At 42.0% G+C, this 13,527-nt stretch overlaps 1 protein-coding gene across 2 annotated transcripts in view; it reads left to right on the top strand.

Annotated features, from left to right (window-relative positions):
* The window catches only part of RCL1 (RNA terminal phosphate cyclase like 1), a 30,406-nt gene extending 19,597 nt beyond the window's left edge, over window positions 1-10,809 (top strand). For both annotated transcript variants that reach the window (XM_014879257.2, XM_088155886.1), the window contains exons 8-9: window positions 4,307-4,410; window positions 10,496-10,809. In XM_014879257.2, coding sequence (XP_014734743.1) covers window positions 4,307-4,410; window positions 10,496-10,646 — 255 coding nt within the window. In that variant the 3' untranslated portion in view covers window positions 10,647-10,809. The remainder of the gene's footprint in view (window positions 1-4,306; window positions 4,411-10,495) is intronic.
* Window positions 10,810-13,527: the final 2,718 nt, after the last annotated feature.

Raw genomic sequence — 13,527 nt, 5'->3', positions numbered from 1 at the left:
GAAGTGCAACAAGGTTTGATGGCAAGGTTCATTATTGCTTATTACATAGATGAAGCACACAAAGAAAAATTTAATTAGAATAAATCTAAGAGATTCTAAGAGATTTATGCAGAGAACAGGAATGCAAAAAGGATAAGAAGAGAAAAGGATAAGGGAGGTCCTCCATTTGGGTCACAAAAGTGAACCCCTTGCAAAATGTAGCCTCTGACTTGATCAACAATTTGCCTAAACAATGTAGCAGTTTTTAGTCATTGACTAGGGGAATACTGACACAATCTAATAACTTGTATAAAGTGCTTGTGCACCAGTGCATGCACCAGTATGGGGAACAAACAAAATGAGCTCAAGACCTGCGTGCAGACACAAGGCTTTGATGTTATTGTGGTGGCAGAGAAATGGGATAGTTCATGTGACTGGAATGTTGGCATAAAGGGCTACACTCTGTTCAGGAGAGACAGACCAGGAAGGCAGGGTGGCAGAGTTGTCCTCTGTGTGAGGCAACACCTGGAACGTATTGAGCTCTGTATTGTGTGGAGGATGAGCTTATGGGTCAGGATAAAAGGGCAGACTAGTGAGGGTGGCACTGTCGTGGGTGTTTGCTGCCTGATCAGGAGGAGGAAGCGAATGAGGCCATCTACAGGCAGCATGAAGGAGCCTCAAAGTCATAGGCTCTGGTTCTTTTGGGGGCCCTTTATCTACCCTGACATCTGCTGCAGAACCAGCACAGTGAAACGCAAAGAGCCCAGGAGGTTCCTGGAAAGCAGGGATGACACAGGTAGTGGAGCATCCCACAGGGAATAATGGTGTGCTGCTCAACTGATACTAACAAACAGGGAAGGCCTTGCTGGAGGTGTGACCATGAGAGTGTGGAATTCAGTACCAGATGAGGAGAAAACAGGGCAGCAAATAAGTTTACAACCACAGGCTTTGGGAGAGCTAACTTCAGCTTTTTTGGGGAGATCTTCTTGGAGAATTGTCGCTGATGTTGGAGACAGGCACAGAACACACCGAGGTTTGTGCAACAACAGCCAACTTTTATTGAGTGCTCTTCTCCTTACATAGTTTTGAAGGTTGGTCCTCATCTGCTGAGCTAGTTGCCAGCTGGCTAACTGGTGATAGCTGCCCGTGTCCCCAGCAGCCTAGACCTGCTCCCCAACGCTCCAGACTGATCGAGTTACATAATGAAGGCACTTACCTAATTAGTTACGTAATGAGTTATATTTCAGTTATAAGATTAGGATTATTTATAACTGTGAGGCCTTCAGGTCAGCTGTTAGCCACCACAGAGAACATCATGGGAACAAGCCCCACAGGGTCCAAGAGACCCTCAGTGGTCCAAGAGAGTTGGCTAATATTCTGGGTGCTAGCAGAGGCTGGGAACTGACCCACTGGGGAATACCTCTGTGTATTCTGGTGGACAGCAAGCTGCCCATCAGCCAGCAGTGCGTCCTGGTGGTCAAGAAGGCCAGTGGTGTCCTGGGGGACATTAGAAAGAGCACTGACAGCAGGCTGGGGGAGGTGATCCTGCCCCTCAGCCCTGGTGAGGCCACATCTGAAATGCTGTGTTCCCTTCTCAGGACAAGAGAGGCATGGTGCTCCTGGAGCAAGTCTAGAGGAGATGAGAAAGATTATTAAAGAACTGGTATCTCTCTTATGAGAAAAGGGCAAGAGAGCTGCACTTGTTTGGTGTTGAGAAGAGGTGACTGAGAGGGGACCTTATCAATATATCTGAAGAGAGAGTGCAGGAAGATGGATCCAAGCTCTTCTTGGTGGTGCCAGCAATAGGGCAAGAGGCAACAGACAGAAACTGATGCATGAGAAGTTCCACCTGAATATGCGAAAGATATTTTTGCATGTTCTTTACAATGCAGGTGATTGCACACAGGAACAGTTTGCCCAGAGAAGTGGAATCTCATTCACTGGAGATATTCAAAAACTGTCTGGATGCAATTCTGTGCCAAGTACTCTGGGGTGATCATGCTTGAGCAGGGAGGTTTGACCTGCTGTGATGCCTTCCAATCTTAACCGTTTTGTGATTCTGTGACTAACATTTGCAAAATGGTTCTATAAGATTTTCTGTAAGCTCAGTAGTAACTTAGTTGAAAAATTAAGAGATGGCAACATTCATACTATGCTTTCTATAGTGTATTTAAATCAATTCATATATACACACACATGGACATAAGGATGTATATAAAAAGGTTAAAAATTCCATTCAAGTTTAGTAAAATGTGTCAGATGTCTTTGTACATGTCAAATGTGAAGGGTTAAGCTTTAAGGGTTGAGTGTATCAGCTCAGGCCCTGTCAACAGCTTTTGGTGATTTTTCTCCAGGTACTGCAGATTTGAGGGTTGTTGGGCTTCAAGAGGTGTACCACTTAGAGGGAGGTGCTGGTTAGTACTGCTGCCTATAGGATTGTGAGATGCTTGGCTTTAGCCTTCTGTCATTCGCCATTCTGGCCACAATCTGGGTCAGTGGTTACTGGAATTTTCGTCAAAGGTGCAGTAACTACAGTATTGTTCCGCCTGGGTTATGATTGAGACAAAAATAATGTTCCAAGGCTGTTCATTAGAAAACAGCAATTTGTTAGGCAGAAGTTCCTAGGAACAGACTGTTTCTGGTAAGCTAAAAAGGAGCTTAACTTCTCAGGAGCTATTAAACAAGGTGAATGTCTAATGAGAATTCCTGAGGAGATCATATAGTGGCCCAAGGGGACAGGGAGAATGCACCACCACAAATGGGCATAACAGATTGTTACTGCACAGCAGTACTGGGCATGACTGACTAACTGCAGCAAGAGACCTTATGTAACCAGTTAGAACATGATGGATGCATTATGTTTTGATGTATTTCTTAGGACATGGTTGTTTCCATGCTGATTGAAGCTTTTGTATAAATTTGGTTATAAAAGAAGATACTTTGTAATGTTTTCAGCTGTAGAGAAACAAAGCAAGTTCAAAAAATGTGATGTTTTTATCCAAGTAATAAGGAGCATTTTGAATTACTAACTGAACTGCAACTACAGAAAGTCTAGTGTCAGGAATACTTCTTACCAGACTCTTATCTGCTTCTTTTATGTGTTTCTCATTGGCAAATATAACTGGTGAGATCTGTGGCTCTAGATTGCACCAGCAAATTCTGCAAGTATCCTGTTGACTCAAGATAAAGCACAATTTTTATCGGTCCCATGGGAGGCATTAGGTTGAGTATGTAAACTTCATTTTAGTATGGCAAAGTCACACAGTTAAAGGGGCAAGTACTGCTGTAAGAGCAGGCTTTAGGAGTTGGGTCATGGTAGTGAATGTAATAAAACTATTTATTTTGCTGTGCTGTATTTCATTGCATGGTTACCTTCCTTGCCAGCAAAGGTAGCTGTCAGTTTACCTCATTAGAGAATTTGGCTTTAAAAATATGAGTTTTTAATTTCAGTCTTTCCAGAGAGCCTATTCAGAGGACTTAGCATTGGGCCTGATGCAGCAGAAAACTGTTCATAGATTTCATGTGGCTGAGGATCAGTATGAATATAAGGACAGTCAAGTATAATGTCAGATTTTTTTTTTTTTAATTTCAGTGTTTTTCCATAGCAGTAGTTGGTAAATTCTCTCCACAGCAGCCTTGACTGAAAGTGTCCCTTTAAATTTATATTCCAGCTTTCTAACTCTAGCCTTCCAGTTCTAATTAATGTATACATCACAGTAAGCACCTTCCACATACAGAACAATTTACCTTATATACTAATTACTACAGTCAAATATGTACAAGAGTATGTATGGCTTTTTCACTTAGCAATAAAAAAAAAATCTTCCATTTTAATTATGGAGGGGAAATGTTTACAAGTGTAAACCCACAAAACTTGGCAGCAAAGGTTTTTGTGGAAAACTGCAAAATAACTTTTATCTTGCTGTTTTGCACCTGCTAACACTGAACTATTTGTCCATATATAACTATTGTTACCATGACGTGCTGGAATTCATGGATCTACAGATTCATGTGAACTAGAACTAATACCTCTTTCCAATTTACTGCAAATAAATTCTAGAGTGTTTACATTCTGGAATTTTAAAACAGATTAGGAGGGATGTTTAATGTGACCTTACGGGTTTTGTTTTAGTTCTGTTCTTTTCCCAGTCTGCCATGTGAAATTAATTTGTCATTGTTAAAAAATCTAGATTTTTATCTTCTTGGCCCTTAAAAACTGGGAGTGGCATTTCAGCCTTTTAAGTGTATCTTTTGCCTTTGTTAATCTCCTCCCATCCCAATTTCTGGTTTGTACAGAGATTAATTATTAAAACATTTTGGTTTGCAGGGAGGCTGTGTAGATTCAACAAATCAAAGCCTTGCTCTGCTTCTTATGACCCTTGGACAGCGGGATGTTTCCAAAGTCCTGTTGGGACCTCTGTCTCCATACACGTAAGTTGTTTTGTTCAGTTCAATTATAGTCTTGTTTTAATTCACTAGTTTAATTGCACAGCTATTTTTATATATAGAAGACTTTGCTTATGGCAACAAATAGAACAACTTGTACCTGACTTGAAATGAGACAAGTGGTGTAAGTTGCCTAGAGTTTGTTTCTACACGTTAGATGAGTCTCTTACTGTTCTATATTATTCCTGTTTCTGAGAATTGCAGAGACAGGGTTTATTGATGGTTCTTGACCTGGAATGTATGTGTACATCAGTTGGCTTTTTGTTGCCTAGTGTACGCTACTATGTTTTCCCTAGTGATCTTTCTGTAGCTGTGTCATTAAATGTCGTATTTCAAATGGCTAGTCAAGCTCTAAGGCTGTGATTTTTCCTATGAAACGGCTTAAGACTTCAATTCATGGAGCTCTGTGCTATTTCAAGGTTTATGGGGCAACAGAATCCTATCTAATCCTTCAGTCTCGGTTTTTACAAAAGCTTTGTAACTGGTAGTTGCTCAGAGGAAAGAAAAAAAATTAATTTCTTATATTGCTAGTTATAAACGCATTTCAGAGAATGACAGAATCATCAAAATTGGAAAAGACGTCTAAGATCAAGTCCAACTTTTGACTGAACACTATTTCTCAACTAGACCATAGTGCTGGGTCTGGTTGTTTCTTCAACATTTCCACAGATTGTGACTCCACCACCACCATGGGTAGCCCATTTAAATTCTTAACAACACTTGCAGTGAAAAACCTCTTCCTGATGTCCAACCTGAACCTTTGCAAGTGCAGCTTGAGGCCATTTCCTCTAATCCTGTTGCTTGTTGCCTGAGAGAAGTGACCAAACCCTCACGTGGCTACACTGTCCTTTCAGGCAGTTGTAGAGAGCAATTAGATCCCCCGAGCCTCCTTTTCTTCAGGCTGAGCAACCTCAGCTCCCTCAGCTGCTCTTCACAGGATTTGGATTTGTGCTCCAGACCCTTCAGCAGCTCTGCTGCCCTTCTCTGGACATGCTCCAGCACCTCAATGTCCTTCTTGGAGTGAGGGGCCCAGAACTGAACACAGGATTTGAGCTGTGGCCTCACCAGTGCCAAGTACAGGGGGACAATCCCTGCCCTGCTCCTGCTGGCCACACTATTGCTGGAACAGGCCAGGATGCCATTGGCCTTCTGGGCCACCTGGGCACTGCTGGCTCATGTTCAGCTGCTGTCACCAGCACCCCCAGGTCCTTTTCCTGAGGGCAGCTTTGCAGCCACTCTGCCCCAGCCTGTGGCACTGCCTGGGGTTGCTGTGACCCAAGGGCAGGACCCAGCACTGGCCTTGTTGAACCTCACACCACTGGCCTTGGGCCATGATCCAGCCTGCCCAGATCCCTCTGCAGAGCCTCCCTGCTCTCCAGCACATCAATGCTCCCACCCAGCTTGGTGTCATCTGCAAACTGACTGAGGGGACACTCAGTCCCCCCCATCCAGGTCATTGATGAAGGTATTAAACAGAACTGGCCCCAGTACTGAGCCCTGGAAACAGCACTGGCCACCAGCTGGATGTAACTCCATGCACCACCGCTCTGAGCCTAGCCATACAGATGTTTTTTTTACTCAGTCAAGAGGATACCCATCCAATCTACGGGCTATTACTGTAGTTCCCTGGGTCCTCCCTCTGACCTTGCTGGTATGAGCATCACACTGGCCAACCTCCAGTCCTCTGGGACCTGCTCAGCTAGCCAGGACGGATGCTACATGATGGGGAGCAGCCTGGTGAGCGCTTCTGCCAGCTCCCTCAGTACTTCTGAATGAATCCCATCCAATCCCATAGACTCCCGATTATCCGAATGGCTCAGTACTTCATCATGAATGGCAGATTTATTCTGCTCCCTGTACCCCAGCTCAGGGGGCTGGTTGCCCTGAGGATAAGACTCTTACTGTTAAAGACTGAGGCAAAGAAGACATTAAGGATCTCAGACTTTTCCTCATCCTTGAGGATAATATTCCTCTCCACATCCAGTAAATCATGGAGATTTTCCTTGCCTTTCTTTAGTTTTTAGTGTATTTATAAAAATACTTTTTATTGTCTTTCACAGCAGTGGCCAAATTGAGTTCTAGGAGAAACTGGTTAGGGAAACCGCATCCCTTATCAAAAATTTAATTTTTCAGACTTGCAAGGGATTTACTAGATCACAGTTATTTCTAGAGAGTGAGCAGTTATTCTTTAGTCAAATGAAGGGAGATTTGTTTATCTGACAATGGCATCAAATAATAAGAGTATGAACTGTCCTTTTTCGGTTATCATGGTACCGGTGCTGTATACGTGAAAGGTACAGTACTGTGATAACTGAAGAATGGTGGTGCCATCACATGAGAGCTAAAAATTACCTAACTGCTCTTCTCAACTCCTGATACCTTGGAAACAACATTAATCAGATTTTGAGGGGAAGACAGGGAAGTGTCCCATTGTACTAAGAGGAGGTAATCCCCTGTAAAGTAAGTATTCATGTGGAAGGTTTCAGAAGAGTAGATATTAGTGTTTGAAGTGCACAGTTAAGCATATGAGACAGTCCAATCATTTGTCATTGTATTTTTCATTTTTTTACTATTTTTTTTTTGTGAAAGTCAAGCAAATCCACTGGTTTATTTTGTAAGCAGGCTGAGTTCGAGTTGGTGGGTTGTCACTTCTTCCAAGCTAGGTGTATGCAGTACGGATAAAGGTCAGGAGTACACATATTGAAGCAGCACATCATAAAATCTGATTCTGTGAGAATCTGTGACTCATCAGTCCTGTGAGGATCTGTTGAGATAGAATGCACCTTTTTATACAGTACCCCCATGCCCTCAACTAGGACTGCTTATAAAGGACTGGTAAATTTGGCTCCCAAGCAACTCATTGGATACAGAAGCTTATGAAGTAAATTACAGTGTTGTCATGTTCCATGTCCTTGTCCCTTCTTTTCTCTCAGAGTTGTGACATCTCTGCATTTAACACTTTTACCCTACAGAATCTGAAGTTATTTAAAACCTGTGTTATACCAGACTGTCTTCCCTGTCCAGCATAATATAGCATGAATGTGACAGTTCAGCTGGCTGCTGAGAGCATCACATGGGGACAAAATGCTTTGGAATCAGAATGAGGAAATTCTTAATTTCCTGGGAGACATCTGTTGCCTCAACTAACAGTGGGGAGTGGAAGGGCAGGCAGCACCATGAGCAGGGCTGTCCTGAGTGACATGGGGTACCAGTCTGCATGACCAGCAGCTGTCTGCATTACCATTTCTTATCATCCGTATTTCACAGAACCACGTGCCTTTCTGTCAGGCTGAGCTTAAAATCAAATGCAGGGTGCTGGCCATGTTACTACCTCATAGAGATCAGTCTGGCAGGACAGACCTGTCTGCATGCAGGTGGATCAGTATGAGCCAGGGGTACGTGAAGGACAGCAACAGGAAAGTCTGAGTGCCCCAATCCATGGCTTTGCAATGTCTTAAAGAGGTGGAGTTAGGGTCCCTCTGCCCAGCCAAGCTCACGCTTTGTTGCTCCCCTGCACCAGGGATGCCCACCCCCAGCTCCTCAGTCTATCTCCTCCTGGGAAGGTCTCTGGCAGGACTCAGGAGGGCAGTGCCAGGGCTGCCAGTGCTACCAGAATGATCCAAGAATGAACCAGAACTGAACCAAGAATGCACTACTGGTGCACAGGTTTCCTCTCTCACTGGCCTGTTAGTTGGTTGCTTTGCCCAATACATGAAGTTCTTGTGTACTTTTTGATAATTCTTAGCAGCCTTTGGGGAAAAGACAGCACTTGGATAAACAGACCTTTTACTCTTGTTGTTGGCTGTAAGGCCTCCAGTGTGGCTCGTGTAGCTGTCCCTACACCTAAGGAGCAGTTCTGTTCAGCTGCTGCATTGTTCTTGCGTGAGCACACAGTGTAAATTTTCAGCAAAATAAACCTTCTTCGTACCTTTCACCCCCTCCCTCAGTCCTCCAGCCTGTGCTTGTGTGGTTGGTGCAGCCTGCACTATTATTTGAGGTGCCCACCTGCAACCCAGACCAACCTCCCAGCTAATACAAACCTGTTTTCTGTCACATACCCCTACCTTCCCACCTCTTTCTCTTCTGTTGTCAGAGCTTCTACCACTTGTGCTTCCAGTGCTACAAGACAAAGCTGGCCTTTTGCTGCTTCTACATTCTCTCCTGGTGTCCCCAGGCAGCCTCCCCCTTCCTCGAGCTCCAGTGAGCTTTGCCTAGATACATGAGGGCTGATGTTTTTCTCACTGCCTTTATTCAAAAGGGAAAAGAGGCAGAGATGCAGGGTAGCCCACCTGCCCACCTATGTGCCAAGAGAGGTATGGACTGAACTAATCTCACCAACATTGCAGAGTTTCCTGATCACCTTTTAGGATTTTTCTCTGAGTCTCTGGCTCCACATGGCTTCTGGCATTTTTACAGTTTATTCTGTGTCCTCCTTGCAGTTCAGCATGCTACTCCTGCTCATTTTGGCTTGGCTGCTTTCTTGTCATGCTGCCAGAGCCTGTGAGAGGACCCAACTAAGGAGAAGGCTGATACAGAGCTTGTTGTCTGTCAATTTTACTGAAGCATTTTTGCCAGCATATGCCCATTTCCCTACTGTAGCTGCAACCAGAAACTTTGCAGTTGAGGAGGCATGGAAGAAAAGGTGCTTTTCAGTTCTTCCTTTCAACTCTTAGTCCCTTTGAGAGATAAGAGAGCTGGTGTCTTTGCTGAGGCAAGTTATCAGTCCAGAAAGGTGCAAGAGAAAGTATACATAGCATTGGGAGCAATGTTCCCACATTCACCCTGCAGAGGTATTTAGCAGATTGCCCCAGAGATAAGTAAGATCATCCCAAGCACACACCAGTACAGGTAAAGCAGCCTCTCTTTTTCCAGCTCCTGCCATTTTCCTCCTCTCTCGTGCAAAAATCTGAGTGCATGCCCAGCTGAAGTGTATAAAGTAATTTTGCTCCTGCAATTTTCCTTGTACTCCTTCACAATTTCTGTGAATAGGAGCTGCCAAGAGGTTTTCAGAGGCCTCATGTTGTCACAGTCGGGATAGGCATAGGCTTTTGGTCTCCTTCTTTCCATTTGTTGGGTACTTACTCTTGATTTATTGTAATGATGTATGTGTGATTAGCTTGCAATTTTGCTTTCAGCATATAGAGCAGACCAGACAATGCGTGAACTGGATGTCTACACTCCCTTTCTTTAAACTAAGAAAAGCACATACCAATTGCTGGAGGAGCTTAAAGCTTAGTTCAAGACTGCAGACTTGCTTGGGGCTATGACTGGAAGAGTCCAAACTTCTGTTAGGAGTAGTTGCGAATTTTCTTTCCTAGTCTTTTGGTGCAATTGCATGTTCTCTCTTTTGGAGAAGCCAGTAAAAATGTTTCCTTGGATGTTTAGGATTTTTGAATTTTTTTATAATTTTTTGTGTTACCCTCCAGTCAGTGTTTGTTTAGGATCAGTGTGATTATTTAGTTTCTTCTTGCCTTTCTGTCTGAAATGATGAAAGGAAATTTTTTTTTTCCTGAAATGAGAAAATAGGAAGAATTTTGAGTCTGAATTCTAGTGGTACATTTAACTGAAAAGTGGAGAGGTTGGCAATCAGTCAGAAATCAATCATGTGCTTTGGGATCTCTCTTGAAGTATGCACCCAATCTTTTGGATATCCCTGTTTATGTTTTATTCCTGCTTTAAACATTGGGCAGGGGAAAGGAGAATCCCAGGTTGGTATGGGTTTCATATTGTCCTGATGAAGAGTCAGCATCAGGAGTAAATGACCTTGCCTGGCTGCATTTCTTTCCTTTCTTCTCTCGCCATTTTGTCTTGCTGTATTTTCAGCCATTCCTCTCTCTGCTTATACAGAGAGTGCAGAGGTTTCAGGAGGGATCACTAGCTGCTTCCACAACACAAGTGAGAACAGTGTTTGGAGCTTGTAGCCCTGTTTCTCTCTTTGTACTAAGCAATATCTTCATATTTCATTCAACATCCTCATGGCTGGAATCTGTGTTAGTACATAATGCTATTGGACTTTCTTCCTTATTATTATTGTTTTCTTCCTTAAACTGTATTATTTTCTCTCATTCAGAATTGAGTTTCTGCGGCACCTAAGAAGCTTCTTCCAGATCATGTTTAAAATTGAAACAAAGACCACTGAGGAAGAGCACACAGGCGGAGAGAAAGTCTTAATGACATGTGTTGGCATTGGATTTTGCAACCTCAGTAAAACTATGAGATAAAAAACATCTACAGACTTTGTGAAAGACAGAAAATGCTTCAAAGATCTAATAAAACCTACCTGTCTCTGTCCTTATTCAGGCATAAGGAGACCTGTGATGATTCCAGTGCGGGGGTACCCAAGCTCACTGCATGTAAACAATAAAGCTGACTTTAGACTGTTTAGATCTGTGCTATTTATAAAAGCAAATTCTGTGCTTCTTGGAGTGGCTCTCTGGAGTCTCTCTCCCAAGCTGACTTGGGACTTTGCGCTGTATTCCACTGAATGGGACACAAGTGCCTCATGTCACTGTGCTCTCAAGCCTTAATGAGGTGAGTGCTCTGGTTCTATGTATTTACTGATTTCACTCGTGTATTCTTCTGAAAGGTTTAGATAGAGAGGGAAAACAAAATTGACCAAAACAAGCTTTGCATTACAAAACAAGTGATCTCAATGGAAATATTAGATTCTTGAGGTAATTGCAGAGATAATATTGGCATGAAAATTAAAGGGATGACAGCAATTCTTTGTTTATACGTTACGTGTGTGTATAATTTGTCAGATGCTCCACTCCTGATTACATCTACTAAATTCACAGAATCACAAAATAGTCTGAGTTGGAAAGGGAAGAAGGGTCACTGAGTCCAGCTCTTAAGTGAATGGCCTATAGAGGGATGAAACCCATGACCTTGGCATTACTAGCACCATGCTTTAACCAGCTGAGCTCATCTCAGCGTTGCAGTTTCACAGGAAGAATAAAATATTTGTCTTTTATTTTTCCTAATGTTAGAAGACTGCAGAAGAGATCACAGCCTATACTGACTTATTTTAGCCTCTTTTGCAAAGATGGGCATGAGAGGACATACCTCCATGGCAGCTTTTGACTTATCACATACATTCTTTTTAGGTTTGTTTGACATGCTATACACGTGGCTCACAATTAGTTGTGAGAAGCAGCAAAAGTAGTTGTAGGCTTTGAAAAAGAAAAATATATTAAGTTCCACCATCATGTTTTGTGCATTTGCTCCCTTTTTAAAGTGCAAATAATGCTCTGTGGGCTGTATGCTTGGATTGACAGATGCAAAAAATTTCTAAAGGTTGTAAATATTTGCCCATGAAAGGCTTCTGCTAGATTCCAGGCAAACCTGTAGAACTCTTGATACAAGAGAAGAAATTTATATTTGACTTCAGACTCTACTTTATGTGTCTGGAGGAAAGTAAAACTGTGTCAAAGGCTGGTATATAGAGAAAGCAGATATTAGTGACTGTGTTGAAATGGTTTTACAAATTTTATCTGATGCCACTGTGAAGTGGCATTACCTCTCTAGTATGAAGAATATGTATTGGACTCAAAAAGGACTTTCACAAAGGTTCGGTATTTGCTTAGTGTTTTGTTAGCTTTTGCAGGCTGTGTGACTAATTTTTTTACTGTACTTTGTTCTTGTTGCAATCTGTTCAGACATGATTTGAAAAAATGAAAGGTTCTTTTTCCTAAATAAGGTTTTATTTCCCTTGAAAACAAAACAGACAACTGGGGAAAAAAAACAAGACCCTGGAAGTCTTTCCTGAGCCCTTCATGACATAAATGGCTATCTTGAACTGATATATCAAAGGAACAACTTCGGGAGTTGCCAGAGAGGGAGAAAGGGAAATGGAGCCATTCTTATAATTTACTAGCTTTCCAAAATTTGACTTGCAAGGGAAGTCAAGACTAAGGAAATCCTGAATAAAACAATAGGATGTGAAATAAAATAACTTGACTATATCTTTTACAATTCAGGTTAGAAAAAGGTATGTAGACCTTAAAGAGCTTACCTTGCTCCCCTCTGCCACTATGTAATGAAAAAAATAGAAACTTTATGAAATAAAATTACCCAAAATACAAGGTGCCACTGATCCTAAAGGTGAAATGTACAAACTAAAATTAAAAGCCACTAGGATAAAAAAATAAAGCTTCCATTAATTAAAGATTCAATATTGTGCCACAGCTCCAATTTCCAAAATTTGCTTAAATAAAAATGTGTTATCACAATTTCAAAAATGAAAATCTTTATTATTTTTAAGCTTAACTATAAAAGCTGTGAGTTTTTCCAAATGTTCCAGTTGCATGGAGATGGCAATAAGTTGCCCAAGCAGCAGGTACTTCAGCAGTAATTATGTCATACAATTACCTGTACTAAACCTCAGTGTTAAAATTGGACTGTAAGCCTTAGCCCTGCTGCAAATTGCATAGCTCTACAGCACAACTCTTGCTGCCACTCTGAATTTGCTTGTTGCTTTACAGAGAAAAAGAAAGGTATATGAAACTAATAGGTTTTCCCGGGACAGTCACTCTTTGGAGAAATATTAACAATTCTAGAGCAAGTTTTAGATAAGAGCTTTCCTAAAATTATTTGGCCTTCATATTCTGGGAAAAGTACTTATTAGGAGGAAATCTTATGGATAAAAGCTGTTTTGTTTATCAGCAAAACAGCAATTGACACCTATTTTGGTGGTCTGATCACACAAGCCATAAGATAGAGTTAGACAGAGGAAATTAACTTTTGGTGAAAAAAATTAATAGTGTTGGCAGCCACAGACTTTATGGTAAAGATGATAGTTACTAGGAGACAATTCTTTCATCTCAGTCCATCCATAGCAGAGTAATATTCAGGTAACTGAAATTTGAAGTGATTAGCTGTACATGAATAATCCTATACTCTTTGAACAATCCATCAGTAATTTAGTTAATCCCTTGGGTAAATAGTTCTAATCCTAGAATTGGAATGGTTTTGGTTAGGAGAAACCTTACAGATCATCTAGTTCCACCATCCCCCAGCCAGCTTGCTCAAAGACCCATTCAGTCTGGCCTTAAACACTTCCAGCTGTGGGCATCCACAACTATGCTGGGGAACCTGTTAGAG

Source organism: Sturnus vulgaris, chromosome Z, assembly GCF_052056855.1.
Source record: "Sturnus vulgaris isolate bStuVul1 chromosome Z, bStuVul1.hap1, whole genome shotgun sequence".
NCBI lineage: Eukaryota > Metazoa > Chordata > Aves > Passeriformes > Sturnidae > Sturnus > Sturnus vulgaris.
This window is presented reverse-complemented; position numbering and strand designations above follow the sequence as displayed.